Source organism: Cyprinodon tularosa, unplaced genomic scaffold, assembly GCF_016077235.1.
Source record: "Cyprinodon tularosa strain WSP-4 unplaced genomic scaffold, ASM1607723v1 ctg29, whole genome shotgun sequence".
In the NCBI taxonomy this organism is placed as follows: domain Eukaryota; kingdom Metazoa; phylum Chordata; class Actinopteri; order Cyprinodontiformes; family Cyprinodontidae; genus Cyprinodon; species Cyprinodon tularosa.
Window position 1 is genome coordinate 217844 of NW_024038996.1, and position 19844 is coordinate 237687.

Genomic DNA, 19844 nt, shown 5'->3' on the forward strand with positions numbered 1-19844 from the left:
CTAATCTTTGGAAAATTTTACACATTTAAAAAAACTGTTGGTTCTTTATGCTTAATGAAAGGAAAACCGACAATGGTCACAGAAATAACCTGAATCTGACAAAATAAGAATTCTATGAACATAAAAGTCAAACATAACTTAAGAACTTTGACAAAATGATTCTAAAAAATACATTCATGGAACAGACCTGGACAAAGATTAAAATGATCAAAGGCTAATGTTAAATTAAGATGTGTCCACAGTATTGTAATCAGTGATTGCACCATCTGTTTGAGCAAAAGTGTTCTTAATGATCCTTGATATTAAGAAACAAAAAGCGAGACTGGAAATTGCCAAACTACATGTTAAAAAGCTGAAAACCTCCCGGGAGAATGTCCAATGGACAGATGAGACAAAAATTGAACTTTTTGTGGCGGTACATCAGCTCTATGTTTAGATGGAAAAATAAAACCTTTACAGTAAAGAAGACTTGTCCCTACTGTGAAACATGGAGGCGGCTCTGTTATGATCTGGGGCTACTATGATTTATCTGGCACAGGGTGTCTGAATCTGTCATCTCGATACCATCAAGGGAGTCTAGAGAGAAATGCGCTGCTCTGTGTCAGAAAGCTTGGTTTCAGTCACAGTTCATGGGTCTGCAACTGGATAATGACCCAAAATAGCCAAGAATATCTAAGAGGAAAATATTGGACATTTCTGATGTGGCCTTCTATGACCCCTGACTTAAATCCAATTGATCATCTTTGGGAGGAGCTGCAACCTGCTGTCTGGAAAAAGGACCCTTAAAACCTGAGACACCTGGAGCAGTTTGCTAATGAGGAGGGAAGGTCTGATCCAAAGTTAGAGAAATCGTTTAAACATGAAGGGTACCATCATTTTGGTCCAGGCCTTTTTAATGAGTTTATATTTTAAATTCATTCTTTTGAATGATAATGGAAAAGCTTTTTTTTGTTCATTTTTATTGATTTTTTACTAAATATTACTTTTGTCAATTTCAAGTGACATTTACCTTACTTGTGTTGACTGCGGTAGTAAAAACGAGATCATTTTGTTCTTATAGGCACCAATGACATAACATGACAACCTCAAGAGCTTCATCTTTTTTTATTGCACAAATTGTACATATTTCCAAAGATCCAGTAGAATGCAATATTAGGCAGTGGTGGGAAAATAGTTTAAACAAAGCCTTTTCTTTTATAGCTATGCAATATGCTGAAAATAGCATGTGGGAAAATCTGGATAGAACATTTCGATATTATGGAACTATTAAAAAAAGAAAAACCTCAACAGGAGAAAACTGCTTTAATACTTTGAATGTTTATGTCAAGAAAACGGAAAAAAAACAAACCAACAGAAAAAATTAACGAATTTTTTTTTCCTCTGTGGATTTGAAAAGTATTTTGTCCTTGTACAGTATAGAATATAAATCTCTGCATCAATACCAATCAAATGTTTTGACTTTTTCCTTTTTTTTTCTGAAGTCAAACAGCATTTGCTATTTTTTTTTTTACAGTTCTTATATTTATATATATATGTACATATTAATTCAACTAACTACAGTTCTCATAGAAAATGAGGAAAACTTAACTTTTATCGCTCTCACACCACTGACAAGCAGACAAACCCCGCCGCTCTCCATCCTCATCTTTTAGCCAGTGTTATCACAGCACAGACAGGATTTATGTGCCGAGTGCAAAAAAAAAAACTCCTTCAAGCGTTTGTTTGAATGGGATTGTTCAATTTAGATTTTCCAGCAATACTTTTATGGAATCACTTTTTAGTAAGACGCCAACTTCAACACAAAGCTTTTTTTTTTTTTTTTTTTTTTTACAATTATGTCAAAAAAGGATGAGGTTTAAAGCAATCGAATAGATAACGTCAAACCTAGAGTTTAATTTTTAACTTTTTTTTAGCTCATAGGCAGTAAACTAATTGATCAAGGTTGGGTTTGGTACTTCAAAATAGAAAAAGAGGCAAACATACACCTATTTATCCTGATCACCCAGAGGTGAGTCTAAAAGATGAGTTCCTGTTTGGAGAGAAGGAGGAGGAAAGAAGCAGAGGAAAGGCCGGTAGATGTGAAGGAAACTACCTCTCCTCTTTTTCATTAAGAAACGCTCAAGTGCAAAATATCCTGTCTTGAAAGGGACAAAAACAAACCCTAAACTCCACTTTTGCGTTTCCCATTAAAATAGCCTGTCCCCCATCATCACACGCAGTGCACATTTTGTCAAAGTCCAACCTAAATCGCCCCTGATTCTAACTGCAACCAGGAGTGACAAGAAGAAAATGAGAGCATAAAGACAGCCATGTGAAAAATGAAAAGGACTTAAAGATGCTCTAAAGCAATCACGTAACTGGGGAAAAAGCAGAACTTACCCTAATCTACTTAAAATCTTTAAAGGGAGTCACATTTAGGGGATGGTTTTTAGGGTATAAGCCTTCAGCCTTCCCTTCTGTTGAGTCTTTCTTTGGAAGTCTGAAACCCAGATTGGGGGTTTGGGTCTGCTGGTGATGTAAAGCTCACTACAATCACCTGCTAAAAGTGTTCAGTACTTCTAGCAAAGCAACTTTTAGAGTCCATGTCAAAAACACGTGGAACAAACTGGGACTCCGAGTGGTTTGTAAGGTTGTAAACACTCACTAAACCCTCTGTGCACAAATTCTAACAGAGAAAAAATGAAAACAAATTCTGGAAGTGTCGCAGTCTACAGGCGGCGTTTACAAACTTGTCCCTGCTGGGTAAACCTGGGGCTTAGCATCTCTGCCACTCTGCTTCAACAGTGTAGTATCTTTAAAGAAATGTATCTGCTCGATGGTGTTTGTATGCGTCTATGGCTTCTGCCTGTGTGTCAATAGTGCTTGCCTATGTGCATCAATTCAAGGGCAATACGTTGTGTAAATATCTGCATATGTATGTGCGTGTATGTCTGTTCGTCTGGGGCTCAGGACGACATGCACTGGACGTGGTCGGGACCTCCGTCCTCTTCCTCTGAGGAATCTGGGGAGCTCCAGGACTCGTCTGTGTCTGCGTCTGCTCCTTCACGGCGAGCCTGGATGGAGAGAGGAGGGCAGGCGTCACAGGGATTAGATTTACTAAAAAACTAACTACATAAATAAGCTTTTGAGAAAAGTTTATCTGAATCAAATTATGGTAAAAACAGATTTTTATCTAGACAAGTCATTTTCAAACCATAACTCTTGTTAAATCAGTATTGTTGCTTTTAAAAACATGTTTTTGGTATTTAAGTTTATGAAGATTGAAAGGTGCATTAGAATGATTTTTTTTTTTGCATTTAAAGTAGGGCTGCAACTTACAATTATTTGGCAAATCGATTAATCTGTTGAGTATTTTTTCAATTAATCGATTTATAATGGGATAGCCAAAGGTCCCTTAGAGAATACTTTTAACGAAATCAAACCTGGTGAAACTAAAACTTTTCCACTTCAAGAGTTCTGGATAGAGGATATTGACAGATGAAAAACATTTTTATTCTTACATGAAAATGTTGACATTTTCTTTTTTTTTTCAATATTTATTACTTATTACTGCTTTAAGTGGGTTGCTCTGTCAGCTAATCCTACATTTTACAGTATCTACACTCCATTTAACCATTAATCGATTACTAAATTGACGAGTATTATAATCGCTTAATCGAACAATCCGATTAATTTTTTTCAGCCTTAATTTAAATGCCAGTAGCTGACTCTGGTTGCATTCAAAGTTTAACAGAAACATCACCATATTCTGCTGGCAAATTATTTGTTATTTTTTAGTTTTATGCTTTGTTTTGCTCAGTTTTTAATAAATAAAGCCCTTCCTGTATGTTAACAATAACAAGGGCAGCGTGATGTTGCACAAGTGCTCAGGGGGTTCACAGGTCAGTGCTGCAGCTAAGCTAGCCAGCACCTCACAGCAAAGTGTGAAAATAATCAAGAAACTTCCAAGATCCAGAGGGAAAATGGGGAAAAAAAAAACAAAACAAAAAAAAACAGATTCTACCAGGAATAAGACTCAAATAGCACTCAGGATAGGGAGGCATCCAGATGTGGCTGCAAAGCTGATGAATGCAGGAGTAAACATTTCAATGCTGATACTAGTGATAGCAAAGCTATTTTTCCTTTGATGTTCTGATAGGAGGCTCTGGGGAGGATTTATCCGAACTCACTCAGAGCTCACAATGAACGCAGTGCAGCACCACGAGGAAGCCAAATCATTAAAATCAGTGTTCACACTTGCATCAGCAATGGTCCATTGTGGGCATTGTTACAGAAAGAAGAGGGCTAAACAGAAACAGATGGGCTGTCCACCAATGAGAGGGATATTTACACGCACAATAACATAAGTTTTCACTGTCAATTCCCAGAAAGAGTGTGAACCCACCTGAACCTTTTTACTCTCAAATGCAATTTCTGCAGCTGGAGCGCATCAGGGACAGCCTGGTCGCAGCGCTCATTAGGAGTGACTGTCTGCAGCACACCTGCTGCACCGCATTCAGTGCGAGTCCATGTTAAGAACCTCTTTAGATCGGTTAGCCTTTCCTCATGCGTAGCTGTCACTTTACCACCAAGTCTGGCTCTATTTAGTAGTCACTAATATCTGTTAAGATAGGTATGTGGTGCTGCCAGCAGATGGTGCACACGTCTGTTAAAGTCAGCAAATAGTGCCCTGTGCTGACACTCTAAACACCATCAGGATGGATTCTTGGTTTATATATCTTTATTATGACCAAATGGTTTTACGTGTGCACCATCTACTGAAGCATCCTCTGAGAACATTGTCCGGATTTTGAAATAGAAGGCGTAGAAATGGCAATTTGTTTAAAAAGACTTCTAAGTTTTCCAAAGTATTTATTTTCATTTTCTTTCCATAAAGCAAAAAGGAGTCCCCGATATTGTAAAAGATGAACAAAGCTACTGATCATATGAGCAACAAATAAAACTGCATCTAATGGAGGCTAACTATTGTTAATCTGGATCAAGGTAGCAAACAATACTTTTTTTTTGTCATGATTGCATGATTTTTTTATGTTTAGCAGGAAAAAAAGCTTGTAGTGCCTTATTACTTGCTAATAAACTGTATTTAAGGTAATGTGCTGGCAATGGGCTTTAAATATTCAGGCTTTCCTGCTCATACATTTGATAAAAACATGCTTAAGATTTTCACCTTTTTCATATACCGTATTTTCACGACCATAAGATGCACCGTACTAAAAGGCGCAGTCTCAGTTATGTGTGCCATTATTACTGTATTTAACACACACATAAGGCGCACCGGACTATAGGGCGCGGGTTTTATGTACAGGTGCATGTCCTCTACTACGTTTAAATAACTCTACTGTGTATTTGAAAATAGAGCGAGAGCAAAGCTGGGTATGTTTGTAATAAATACATGAATAAAGCACAAAGTATTAATCAAACCGGTTCACACCGATGTCGAGCGGTTGAATTTCTTTGTCAGACCCCCCGGGATAACAGCAAGCACAGCGTTCATTTGTTTTACCTTTTTTTTCACATCGGCTGTGAGATGGGCACTCAATGAGGAGATGAGGAGTTCTGCATAAAGCACATACCTGTTCTTTTATACACAATCCACGCCCACACTTCCCCCTTTAACGTTCTCATGGTGGTCTCAACAACGTCCGTAGAAACAACACACATAGGGCGCACTGCACATTTTGAGGGAAAAAAAAGATGTTTATATACGCCTTATAGTCGTGAAAATACGGTAATAATTCCACTCACCCACTTCTGTAACTGTAAAAGACATTGAGCCTTAAAAATAAAACTGACTTGATGCAGAAAACCATTTACCCTGTGATCTGTGCTGATGAGGTAAAATCTCTCACTATTTCCATCAGGTAACTTTGTGCTTCACTTTGTTGCCATTTGTCGGAGTTTAGTTTTCTCTGAGGCTTTTTTTCGTAGGCAGGGTGATCTTAGTGGTCACCTCAATTGTGGGCTGAACCTTATCTTAACCTCTACAGTCGTAGTTAAGTTTGTCAGTGGGAGCCGTTTTAGAAGCAACTGAAATAACAAGCAATGGAGGGATTCAGTACTTTCGCTTTTCACTTAAAACTAAATATACAATCCAACATGCGAGGAGGGGGGTGGGGGTGGGGGGTGGGGGTGGGATAAGATGCTGCAGCTACTTAAAACCCGAGCCCCCTCTCCGACAAGGCATGAGTTAAAATAAATAAATAAAACACTTGTGCATCAGGAATGACATTGCAGAAAACTTAAATGGTTTTGAAACGATGACCTTCATGCTGTGTTATGCCCGTTACAGCATTAACCAGCCCTAATAGAGAAGTTTCACTATTTGGCTCACCCTAGCAGGTCGTCTGTTTCTCATGTGTCTCATCAGGAACCACAGCAGCTGGGTGTCATACTGGTCGCCATGACGCACGCTGTCTTCATCACGCTCCCGCTTGTTTTTCTTCATTACCTTCAAGAACACAAGAAATTATTTTTTCAGTTAAGACAAAGATCGAGATAAAGAAAATGCACATTTTTTTTTATGCAAACATCTAACATATAAAAATTGTCAGTTGGTTGGCAATAAGGGAGAGGAATAAAATTAAATCTATATAATGTCAAAATATTTGTGCTACAGATTTTTGACAGATACAACACTTTAAGTAAAAGCTACCATATAAAGCTGTAATTACCTATTTAATACCTTTAACTAAAATTATTGAAAACATTCCTTAATTTTCCATAATAGAGGGTTTTCATCCCCGTGTTAACAACAATTTTATTGTCAAAAACAGGCATAAGTAGAAACTTAAACCCATTTAAAAGGATTCTTTAAGATCCATACCCAGAATGAACTTTTGTATTACAAATATTTAACCCAGTAAAGTGATTAGATACCAGAAGCAAAACCTCACTTTTTTCTTACCTACAACACACTCACCATTTTAGCAAACCTGGTAATGATGATGCCCTATTTTTTTTCCCCAAATTTCCTAATAAACCGTGTTTCCTTTCAACTGAAATGCTAATTTTCTTTTGAAAGCTTAAAAAAAAAGGAAAAGTGAGTTTGTGGTGTTTCCATTTGGTTTAAAACCAATTAATGAAGCGCCACAAAGCGTATCATCATCGTACGTCGCCGAAAACATTACATCATCACTGTAATAAACAGGAAGTAGAAGCTCCAATCTAGGACTGACCACAGACCAGTAATGGAGGAGAGTTTTATTGATTGAGTTTTTTTTTTCTTCCCAGTGTTTTATTATCATTACACTGTCACAAGTACAGAGCAACGAAATGAACTCTGCTTTTTAACCCATCCTCTTGGGGAGCAGTGTGGGGCTAAGGGTCTTTGCTCAGGGACCCAAAATGGTAGTCTGTGGGAGTGGGGCTTGAACTCACAACCTCTGGATTACAAAGGCAATGCTGTAACCACTAGTTGCAGCTCCCCGCGAGTCGCTATGGGGCAAGTTGTTCTTACTTTAACATTTAAACTAATAATGGTGATGTTGCTTCCAGCCAATAATCCAGGAAGAAGCCGACGGCAGAAATAGCTGTTCAGTTATGTCAGGTTAAAGTTTGCTATGTCAGCACCGATTAGAAAAAAGTGTTTCTATTTCCTGTTTGCACCTTAAGCCAAAATCCACCTCAAGCAAGTTTAAAAACTTTTTTTTTTACGAATTTGAGGAAGATTTTTCTAATTTTGATGTTTCTGTCAAGATTTTCTGAGGCGAAACTTCATGAAGCTCATTAGAAAAAGCTGATGGAAACGCACCAATAGGAGCACATTTTATTTCAAGATAATGACGTTTAACGAAAACATGTAATTACAATCTTATTGTTTAAGAGTCTGATATGGAAAAGTGTATTTATACCCAAGGGGCACTGAAGGAAACTAGGAGCTCTACAATAGAAAATAAACATCTTAAGAAATCCTGACTGTCGATTGTAAGAGCAGTGAACATAAAACTTAAACTTGACCAAACTTTAAACTGGATCAAGGTTAGATGATAATCCAGGTTTATCTTTCCATCACACACATCATCTCCAGACTATAGAGAAGAGTTGTGTGTTTAAAGATGTTTGTGTCAAGGTGTTTAACCAGGTGAAATAAAGAGGAACTGTATCTAAAATATGAAGAGTTACAGGAGTTTGATACACCCTCTTTAAAAAAAAGCATAGCAAGCTCTAATATTAGACCCTCTTTGCTGTAAAGTGCATGGTTTTCTCTTTAAATCAGAGTAAGTTCACTAGTTGATCACTAGATGGAGGAAAATAGCAGGAATCAGTACCTCTTTCAGGCCCTTGAGTGCAGTGGGGTTCTCAGCTGTAGGAGCCCAAAGTTTGATATCATGGTCCAACCCACTGGTGGCCATTCCTGGCAGGTGAGGGTGTGGCTCCAGACAATTTACCTTGATTAAAAAAAAAAACAAAAAAAAAAACAGTCAATCAACATAAAAACTAAAAGGTTTTTCAAATTTCAACAGAATTCAGTTAACCAAGTTTTTGAACAAAATCACAAATGTTAATGCTAGTTTTGTAGCTGGGAGCCAATTCCACCTAAAAAAAAAAATAAATCTGTTACAGTTTGTCATTTAAACTCACCACTCCTCCTCGATCTCCCTCCATAAACTGGACAATCCGAGCAGAATGTTTGTCCCACAGGTAAATATGACCGCAGTCACTGCCGCTGACCACAAACTCACTGCAGGGCCCGTAGAAGTTCACGCCTTTAACTGTAACATACAAGGCATGACGAGTCAAGATGATCTTGAAAGAAAAAAAATAAATAAATAAATAAAATATTTTAATTATTTTTTTTACTTGTTGCTAGTTTCTGTAAACGAAAAAGTGTAACCACTTAATTATTTTACAAAAACTACACCCTTATAAAAATAAGAAACACAACCCTAATGATAGTTTAGGTCAATTACTTGATATCCAATTTGTTTTGTTTACCTCAAATAATAGATTTTCAACCTTTTTTTCCCCAAACTGTAAAACTTTAAAGTACACAGATATAGCCTAGTAAAATAGCCCCAGCAGCCAAAATCATTTTTGCCTGCGAGTTAGATTACAACTTTAATATCACATTTACAATATATATATATATATATATATATATATATATATATATATATATATATATATATATATATATTACAACTTTAATATCACATTTACAATATATATATATATATATATATATATATATATATATATATTACAACTTTAATATCACATTTACAATATATATATATATATATATATATATATATATATTACAACTTTAATATCACATTTACAATATATATATATATATATATATATATATATATATATTTATTTATATATTAATAACATTTAATGTGTTTAACAATTAAATTAGAATCAATAATGTAATGATAATAATGATTCATAAAACCATCTGAATCAATGACTTCCCCCTGAGACTAGCCAGTTTGAGATCGACAGTCTTGTGTGTTTAGGGTCAGACTGAAGAAAGGACGACAATACAAATGACTTTACTGCAGTATTAATAGAGTGACAGATGGGCATGTAAAACCAAAAAGGATTGTCCTGTTTGGCCGCTGGTTGGAAGTCCTGTTACCGTTGACCTCAGCGCCACAGAGCTGCTTTTCCCACAGTGCAAACACCTATTTTTCCTTTTCTCTGCTCGGTTGGCCTGCTTAGTAACAGTAGTATAGCTACCGATATGACTGTTAACAGCAGATATCTTAAAGCCTGGCAGAGAAAAGAAAAAGCCTCTATAGCGGATAAGGAGGTGCACAGTAGAGGATGACATTTATTAGGGATTGCCAAAATTTCAATAAATCATTCCTTTGCATGAGGTGCACCTCTGCTAAAAACGTAATTAAAATCTGATTATAACCTTCCAAGCAATCCAGCTAAATGGGATAAGTTTAATGTAGGGAAAATGGGGGGCTGCAGGGTAAGGGGTGCTTTTATTTGCCTTTATTTTCAGATACAGCAATAAGCAGAGGTGAGTAGAGTGGGCAAACTTTTTTAGTTAGAGTAGAAATACTTAGTTTTACTCAAGTAAAAGTAGTCATCCAAGAAAATGGTCTAGAGATTTAAACTGTTTGGTAAAAATGCTGCTCGGGCTCGCCTACTAAATGTGTGCATTTGATGATTTAAATGAGATAGTCAGACTAATCATATAAGATTATGTGAAATTCTAGAATTTTAATGACATGAAAAAGAAAAAGTAAAAATACTGTGATTTAGAGAAAAAAAACTCTGGTTTAGGACTTGAATTTTGTCCCTGTGTGAGAGGGATGGGACAGAAAACAAAATCCACTCCAATATCATCCCGCACTGCGGCTCCAGCTGGTCATGCTGTTCATCTTCAAAATGCTACGTGTCAACCACGTATGCGACGAGCAAAATTAAATACTGCAAGTTAACCTCTTACACCCTAAGGGGGTATAAATAAATTTCTGCCTGACAAAAACACACAAAAGTAAATAACTTATAGCCTCAAAGCTATTAGATTTAAGAAGAAACTTTTGGTACGTCTGTAAAGGTAAGATGTCATAGAATGGTTTTCTGGTGTCAGCACCATTGTAGCTTTGACCCTGCCTGAAATATTAGGGACAAAATACAAAATATTTTGCATTTTTTGAACCTCACCAAAATTTTCTTTGAAATAAACATTGCAAAACACTACCAAAATATTATTTATAGCACAAAAAAGTAGTACAGACTTTCAAATCTAAATGTTGTGTAAAAATATACAAAATGTGGACTCAATCAGATGAATCATATTTATTTTAGAATGGTATTAGTGAGAAATTTCTTAGGCAGAGAGGCCATTTTGGCACATTTATCCATAAATGTCACCAAACTGTGCCAAATATGTTTTTTACATCAATACTGGGGGTTTGGTAGAATTACAAGGTCATGTAGCAGCTGGACCCGCCGGTGGGTCCGTAGGGTTCAAGGGGTTAAAATGTGTGGCTAGAGATAGAGAAACCCCTCCACAAAAGTGGAGCAACCCTTTTAAATATTTTTGAATTTTAGCCAAATAAAGCTGTACTAATGATGTCATAGAGTGACCAAATTATAGATGGTGTAGAAGAAAATAATCTGTTTCTAAGGAAGTTTCTCATAAAGTCAATGCAGGTTTAAAAATACAGCAGCTTTTTTATCTGCTCTTCATTTAACAGGTTAGAAGTTATTTTTAATGCAAAACAGGAAACAATTTAGTTTGACACCAGAGATAAAAAAGGAACATATTAGCACTGTAACCTTTTGTTAACATACATATTTACACGCCAATATTTCTACTTTAAATGTCAACCCAGCAGTTGAAAGCGAGCCAGTCTGCGCAAAACTAGCAGTTTCCCCAGTCCAGCCTTGATGATCACTGCGTTTTATTTTTAGATCTGTTATCATTCAAAAGTGATGCGAATTATTCACTTCTAAATGGAAAGGGGAACAATAATTGTTCTATAGACGTAAAAAAATAATATCTAAAATGTATCAAAAGGCACTCCAAATAAATATGTACGTCTGCTTATAAATAAATTGTTATAAAAACATTTAAATATTTAGCGGATCAAGACGGGATTTCAACAAGTGTGTTTTGACAGATCTACATTAAACAGCTCTACAGTGACAAATGATTTAATTATTAATCAAGCGTCAATATATCAACATATAAAAATATGGCAAAATTTCGTGAATTTTTGGGGAATTTCGTAGCATAATTATGACATATAGCAATATTTCATTAGTAAAAGAGATTGATATGGTGTTTTTAAATGGCAATATATCAGCATATGAAGATATTGGGATATTTTAATGTATCAATATTTTTTCCCTTGTCTTTAGAAGTTTTTAAGTCTGTAAAAAAGAAGTTTTTTAAGAAGAAGTAGTATTTTATTTTATTTTTTTAGCCTTTAGAAACCCAGAAGCTGATCAAATATCGGGTTAAAAATCGGTGGGGTGGCCGATGTCCGATATTCAGTTTTAAGGCCGATACAGGCCGATACCGATATGGGGCCGATTATATCGTGCATCCCTAATATTTTTAATCAGTCAAGAATCAAAAGTTAATTCTCTGCAGTAAGGTCTGTAACAGAAATTTATGAACTTATTTAAATTAATTTTTAAACACCGTTCTAAAACTAAAAAAGGCTAATTATGAGCGCTTGTCCCAAAAAATGCTGAAGATTGATGTTGAAAGTGTGACTGTTAAATTAAGTGTGTTTATTGGAGAGACTTCTAATCCTACAGGCTGATCAGGGCTGGCTGAGAAAAAAACTAAACATTGACTACCCGATGTATCCCTAAAATGAAAGTTCTGCTTTATTTGCTAAATTAAATACCTGTGGCGTTGTTGCGGTGTCCCTTATATCTCCTGCGGTAGTCTGCCCCGTCGCTGTGGTTTGAGTCAAACAGGTAGATGTCTTCATCGTTGTAACTTGCCAGGAGTTCTGAGAAAATTAAAAAATAATTTAACTGTAGCAACACTTTCTACAGGTTACATTTCCAGACTTTTCCAAAGTCGAAAGTTAGGAGTTTATCCTTTTTTCCTCATTTAATAATAACAATTCACAGAGATTTAAGGGCGGATATTTTTTCATTGTGCGGGATTTAAATGTTGCTATTTCATCCTTAAAAAAACAAAAAAAAAAACATGCGGGAACCCAGGCAGGACTAGAACGGATAAGAAGTAAGTTACAAAGAAACTAATTATATAAAGGAGGCAGGACATTTTTATTGTAGGAAAAAAAGGGTAGATAGAAAGAAAAAGAGAGAAAGGTTATAATACAGTAATAAAGACACTTTTTGGAAAACTTTAGACCTGTTAAACTTGAGTTAGAATTTTCATTTTTCCTGTTGGTTCTGGAATGTTGCGTTTTAAAAATTCCCATAAAAGTCCTGATCAGTTGAACTTTTGACTATTGCTCAATAAGCTCAACCAAAAAGCTGATAAACTTATGCTGCTGACGCCAAATCTAATCTGAAAGCTGCTCTGCAAACACAAACACTTGTAAGTATTTTAAACAATTTCTTTCAGACACACACTACTGGTAAAAGAAAAAAAAACAACCTATTTTTTTCCCAACATTTTTTTGCAATATCGGTTGTTTAAGTCAAATCAATCGTTTGAAATCATACAAAGGTTAGGGTTAAACTGCATGAGGTTTGACTATTATACAGCAGAAAGTAGAATGTTGGAAGAAAAATGTAAAGAAAATGCCGCTAATGATGGAAAAGATTCAGACCATCACAAAAAACTTTAATGATGTGGTCTTTCTTATCAAGACTTGTGACATGTGTTATTAAGCTTGTTAGCAGCTGCAGTAAGCACATCTCAGTTTTATCTGAAGAGAAGAACTTCTGCTGCACATTTGACAGAATGAGTTGTAACAAAAAAATAAACTTATCTAAGATAACAGAATAAGACCATGAAACACCATAATTGCACAACTGATGACTTTAAGAGTCACACCGACTAATTGATCTAAATGCAAAATCTTAATTCATGGCATAGGATCTTCTTGTGGCTGTTGGACATGTGAAGGGTTTATTTCACCTGTTCCACCTATGATTTATCTGAGGCTGTTTTGCTGGATCCAGGGTTGGTGACTGGAAAAAGTGAGAAGAACCATGTAACAGATGGGCTACCACAGCATTCTGCAGGACCATGTTGGCCAGAACTTCCGTTTTACAGCAATATAATGACCTAGAGCATAAGTCCAAGCTATGCTAGAGATACCTGCGTAAAACTGAACAAGATGATTAGCTTGAAAACATGGAGTGACTAATGCTACGTTCAGACCGCATGTAGCAGGAGCAGCACAAACACGTGCTTCTTCATTTTTGATGCTTGTACAAGTTTAGTTCTGACGCACGGCTGAAGCATCTTTGCTGCTCTAGCTGGGCGGTCGAAAAGTGGGTCTGATGCGCGGTGGGTGGAGCTGCCCTATCCTTTCTTTGCCTGTAACAATGGCAGCTATATCTGCTGCTATACGTGGGTAAAAAGCAGTTTTAATTTTAAGTGAGAAAGTCCACCTGAAAACTTCCTCTGTGCAGCCAGTTCATCAAAATTACGATCCTGCCTTTAAATTTTATTTCGCCGTCGGAGCTGCTCAGACCCCCGTAAACCGGCGGTGCGCTGTCACTGGGAATCTCGTTCGACGGCAGCCTCTGGCCCAGTCGCCTCTTCACGGTTTTCTGCTACTGTTTGCGGCAGCTTAAGGGCGTTTTTTCACGTACATAATCCGAACTGCAAGCACCACAATAATAAAAATCAAACATAAATTGCCAGTAGGTTTCGAAATTTATGGATACTTCTGCAGATTTGGCAGGAACTTTATGAAGAATATTCAATTTCTCAAATCCCAATTGCATGTAGTTTAAGAGTGGGTAGCACTGCTGCAAGAAAGTTCAGGTTTGATCCCCAGCCCGGGAACTGGGTCTCTGATTGGAGTTTGCATGTTCTGCCAGTGCATCTGTGGGTTCTACTCCTGCTTCCTCCCACAGTCCAAAAACATGACTGTTAGGATAACTGGCTTCTGTAAATTCTCCTAAGGGCTGATTTATACTCAGAAACCAGGTCGTCTGCATGTGTGAGAGGATCAATGAATGCAAATGTGCCCCCACCCCCTTCCACAGACACTGTGATGCACATCTCCAAAATTGTAGGTGACCGCAGACAGTGCCGCAGAAAGGAGGCCTCTGATTGGTCAAATCTACAACTGCTCTACACTATGCGTATTTCCTCTTTAGTACCTTACTAGCTTGATTGGTTTGTATGACCGCCATTGAGGAAAACAATTCGTGAAGATGGACCAGCTAGAAGAGCGAGGTGTGCGAGAACGCTGGGACCCTTTTTCCACCTGGATCCCCGCTTTTTTTCGCCCTCATGTCCCTCCGTTGGCGTACAAACTTACCCCCACTTTCTCACTGCGTCGGCCATATCTAGATCCACAGCTAGTTCCTGGTTGTCCCTCTTGCATTGTGGAATAGAATACCATAGCGCAGAGCACACTTCAATATTGGGCATAAATCAAAAATGTCTGTGACAAGCTCATTGCGAAACACGGCTGTGGGAGCATAACCAGCCCTTTAGGTGTAAGTGTGCATGAATGGTTGTTTGTCCTGTTTGTCTCTGTGTTGCCCTGCGATGGACTGACAACCTGTCTAGGGTGTACCCCGCCTCTCACCCATAGACAGTTGAAGATAGACACCAGCAACCCTCATGACCCCAGCAGGGATAAGCTTGACGGAAAATGGACGGATGGATGAATAAACTAATTCATAGTGTAATGAGAAACAACAGGAAGAATTTGGCTCTTTTGGCCAAAGGTGTAAATGTCTGAGTGTGCAAAGACATAAAATATGCCAATAAGATCACATTTATCCAATAGAGATGTTGCTTTTACCTGTTCCATCGTGGCTGTACACAAGACAAGTTATGTTGGTTTTAGACTCGCTGGATACCAGGTGTGAAGGACAAAACTTTTTCAGAACGCCATTGTTTTCATTTTCATTGATTTTCCTCTGGTCGTAGATTCTTTAAGAAAAAAAAAAGAAAAGTCAGGAGATGAACCAAGGAGGAGTAAATCATAAAACTGTCTTTCAGATCAAATATCTCATCAATTTGAGAAATCTTTTTTTTTTATCCAGAAGGACAACCAACAGCGGAGCTCCGCTCAGCTCATACCTTACATATTGATCTCTGCCACCAACAGCAAACTGCTGGGTCTTTGCTGGGTTGACAAAGATGGTATACAGTCCCACTTTCTTATCGCCCTCCTTTACCACCACAAGTTTACTGCCACACAAGACATGAGACAAAGTCATTACAGCATCAGCAAGTTTACACTTTTGTGTAAAGTACGTAAAGTACTTTAAAGAGCAATGCAAATACAGACCATTTACTATGTACATCTAGACAGAGTTTAGTGACCTTTGTGCTACCAAAGGTAGTGTTTAAGTTGCAGCATTTTACTGCATTGCATCTAAATTGTAAAAGATCAAGAAGCAATGACTTACTTGGCAGGACGGTCTAGACGCAGGTCGATACCATACACCACGGCGTCCTCGCCAGCTGACAGAAATGAACAAGGCGAGTCTGGCTCTAGCGCCAGCTGATAAGATAAATGAAACAACAGAAGTCAAGACATAACAGTTGGCATGTTATCTCCAAAGTATTTCACATTTTGGTCCAATAAACTCACCTTATGTGCTGCTCCTTTATGCTGTGCTACCCGCTTTGTGTTCTTGCAGCGCTGCGTGGCGGAGAGCTCCGCAACTCTGATCTGTCCGTCACGAGCGCACATGGCCAAGGTGGAGTCGCCGCTGTGGGGCAGGAACTTTGCCTGTAGAAACCCAAAGGCAAGAAGCAGACTTTAGTCACATCAAGTTTTTTTGTTTTTTCTTTATTAATCTTTTACTTATTTTGATCCTAATTTACTAATCCTACATGTAATGAGAACTGTAATCAGTTAATATAAAATTTAATCATAAAGAGACAGTATGTATTGATGGATGGATGGATGGAGACAAAAAGAGAATTGATGAAAGTAGAGAAATAGACAAAAAGAAATGGAAAATACAGGTCGATGTTTCAAAGATAGATTGGTTTTCCCCCCAACTCACCTGGAAGACATTACTCTTGTGTCCACTGTCAAATTCCAGCTCTGCTCGGCGGACGGCCCAGTCCCAGATCACCACTCGTAGGTCATCGCTGCCTGATGCCAGGCGCGTACCAGATGGGTTGAAGTGCAATGTGTTGACGCAGCCAGTGTGCCTCTCCAGGCGTCCCTGGAGCTCCAGCCGCTGCACCAGGCCCCGGGCTCCACACACACGGCGGACAAACTGGTGCGAGTTCTTGCCGATCTCTCTAGAGCGAAGAGAGGGCACCGCCTGCCATATGGGGCCACGGAGGTCATGGAGCTCTGCGCCCAGCCATGACTCCATAGCTTCGTCATCCTCCTCCTCGTCATCATCGTCATCCTCCTCTTCCTCCTTTTGCTCATCATCATCGTCATCATCATCTGAGCTGGAAGAGTGATTAGTACCACCTCCGGGTCTGATTCTCTTTCTAGCTGCTCTTTTCACTCTGTCCTTGTCTTTGGCCCTTTCTCGCCTGCCTCCCTCACTCTCCCTCTCTCCATCCTCTGTCAAAGAAAACAGTCCACTCCCATCCATGCTGTCTGTATCTTCTTCCTCCTCTCCTTCTTTGTTTCCACCCGTCTCTCCTTCTGCCTCTGGCATGGCTTTGTCTCCAGAAACCTCAGCTATTTCTTTGGGAGCTGCAGAAAAAGAAAACCAAGATATGAAGGAAACCCAAACTTATTGGGAGATTTGGGAAAGAAAAATCCATGCAAACAAAGAAAGTTTGATATTAATAGCATAAAGGGGGAGTAAAGCCAGAAAATATCTACACAGATTTGCAGGGAAAGCTAATTCCTTTAAAAACCAGTGGCTATCCTGTATAACAACTGAGTTGCAAGTCAAGAATTACAAATGTAGAAACAATTAGGAAAAAAAACATGCTGCCACTGAATTAAATCAAAGAAATGGCAAAATAAGACCTGGGCTGAATTTAAATTAGAAGTTTGGTTGAAAATTCAGCACATATTCAACATTTTATAACAGCCTAAATTTATGATTCACTAAAGCAAGAGTTTAGGCTTTTTTTGCATTCGAAATTGATATTAGGTAGTTAATCAGTAAGTAGAGACTGCAGTTAGTTGTTTCAAAGACCTACTTCTTGCAATTTACCAAAAATAGTTTCAGAATAGCGTTGCATTAATAAAAATGGATGGGGGCACAACTGTAGTTTCCAGACAACGACTGTCCGAGTAATTTAAGACCAAAAACAGCCAAATTTCACTATCCTGTACATGTAGCAGCCTTCTTTCAGCCAGCTGACCAACAGTGTGTAGTACCAGTGATGCACTTTACAGTAATGACATCATCTCTTTTCAACTTCTGGTGCTCTCTGTAAACCTCAGCCTCTGGAACACGCTCTTCCTTCTTATGTTTTGGGGCATCTGCTGCTATGAGACTCCATACAACAGACTCAAAACATTGCCGCCGTGTAAAGAATGATGTCCATAGGTTGTAATTAAATTGTAAATTAATACTGCAAGAAGAACAAATGAAGAAACAATTTTTCACATGCATAGTTGCAATTGGGCTTGATTACGGAAGACGGAATAAAAAAAAGGGCATAAAGTAGGTTAAAAAAGATAATAAGATGAGGTATTAAGGCTACAAAGGTGTTGTTACCATCTTCAGGGGAAGACTGTGACTGGCCATCTTTACTTCCAGAGGCATCCTCCTCTTTGAGCTGATCTTCTGCAGACTGGTTTTCATCTGATCCACCTAATAAACACAAACATTTTCTCTTAAAAACCTGCAGGTGGAAGAAACAGAACATATGATAAAACGCAGAGAAGTGTGTATTTTCCATCTCTCATGCTGTACCGTTGAGCATAGGGGATTTTCCATCAGCTTCAGCCATTTTTTTATTTTCTTTTTAATGTCCTGCGTCGTCCTTAGGCAGAAACTGTAAAGAGTCAGAAAGGAAAAGCAGAATTTAATCAGGTTTTATCGGTTACCAGGACACCTGGACGTTAAATAAAAAAAGAGCAGACACAAATGAGTTGATCTTGGTTGACGGTTAGTCGTTTAGCTTTGAAATGTACCATCAGGCTACTTTAAAATGGTTACATTGCTGCATCAAATATATGAAAACTGACTTCTCAGTCCGACTCAGAGGCCCAACTGTTTGCTTTGTGTTTCTCCAAATAACTGCGACTGTTCTCCAACATGACAGCCGGATCATCCGAGTAAAAGCTCCGTAAAATGTAAAAGCCGAGCAAATATCAAAGCTAAAATTGGACATTTAAGTTACAGTCAACACGTTAGTTACCCAAACACGGAGACTTCTACCTGCTAACTTAGCATTGCTAGCATTACCTCTACTCGGAGGCCCGACGAGGCGCACTTCTTAGTTTAGTCCTAATCTTTATTGCAGATTTGATTCCTCCACCTCTCTGCTCGGTAAACCAGCTAAGTGCCTTGGCTGGGAGTTTCCTCACAGCAAACACACCACATTAGGAGGGCATGCATTAAGCTATGTTTGTTGCTTAGGAAACAGTCTGACAACAATACGAGCTAGCTGCGTTCACACAAGGTTGTCTTCTGCTCTGTTTATGTTTTGACGGTCCAGCTTTTTTTTTTTTTTTTTTTTCTGCGCAGCTCCATTTCCGGTGTCGTCCCTGCCTCCTCTATTTATATATATTTTTTTTAAACCGGAAGTTTCTAACTTGTTTTTATAAAGTCATGTAATCTTTATAATAGTTATAATAATCATCTATATTTTCCATTAACAGGAATAGTGTGAGCACTTACTACTATTAGCAGCGGTTATACACACACACACACACACACACACCCACACACACACACAGACACACACACACACACACACACATACACATATATATATATATATATATATATATATATATATATATATATATATATATATATATATATATATATATATATATATATATATATATATATATATATATATATATATATATATATATATATATATATATATACATGTATATATTAGGGGTGGAATGGTTAACAAAATCCACGGTTCAGTTCAGTTCATGGTTTCGTGGTCACGGTTTTCTGTTCGGTTTGGTATATGTTTATTGTTACACCGAAAAATAAAAAAAATTATAAAAATTATAAAAATTTATCAATTTTTTTTTAAATGAAATTAATGAAAAAACCCAAAAACATTTATGAATTGTAAATATTTTTAATGATTCGCGGAAACCATGGATCATTTCCGCATA

At 37.7% G+C, this 19844-nt stretch overlaps 1 protein-coding gene across 1 annotated transcript; it reads right to left on the bottom strand.

The window, feature by feature from the left end:
• Positions 1-1088: 1088 nt before the first annotated feature.
• dcaf8 (DDB1 and CUL4 associated factor 8) lies at positions 1089-19208 on the bottom strand. The gene is made up of 13 exons (XM_038290808.1): positions 18946-19208; positions 18451-18532; positions 18253-18348; positions 16615-17270; positions 16194-16334; positions 16009-16103; positions 15677-15787; positions 15396-15526; positions 12330-12437; positions 8581-8711; positions 8268-8387; positions 6332-6448; positions 1089-3053 (listed from the first exon to the last, which is right to left on the bottom strand). The coding sequence occupies exons 2-13, from the start codon at positions 18485-18487 to the stop codon at positions 2946-2948; spliced, it is 1851 nt and encodes a 616-aa protein (XP_038146736.1). The 5' UTR covers positions 18488-18532; positions 18946-19208; the 3' UTR covers positions 1089-2945.
• Between the last annotated feature and the right edge of the window lie 636 nt (positions 19209-19844).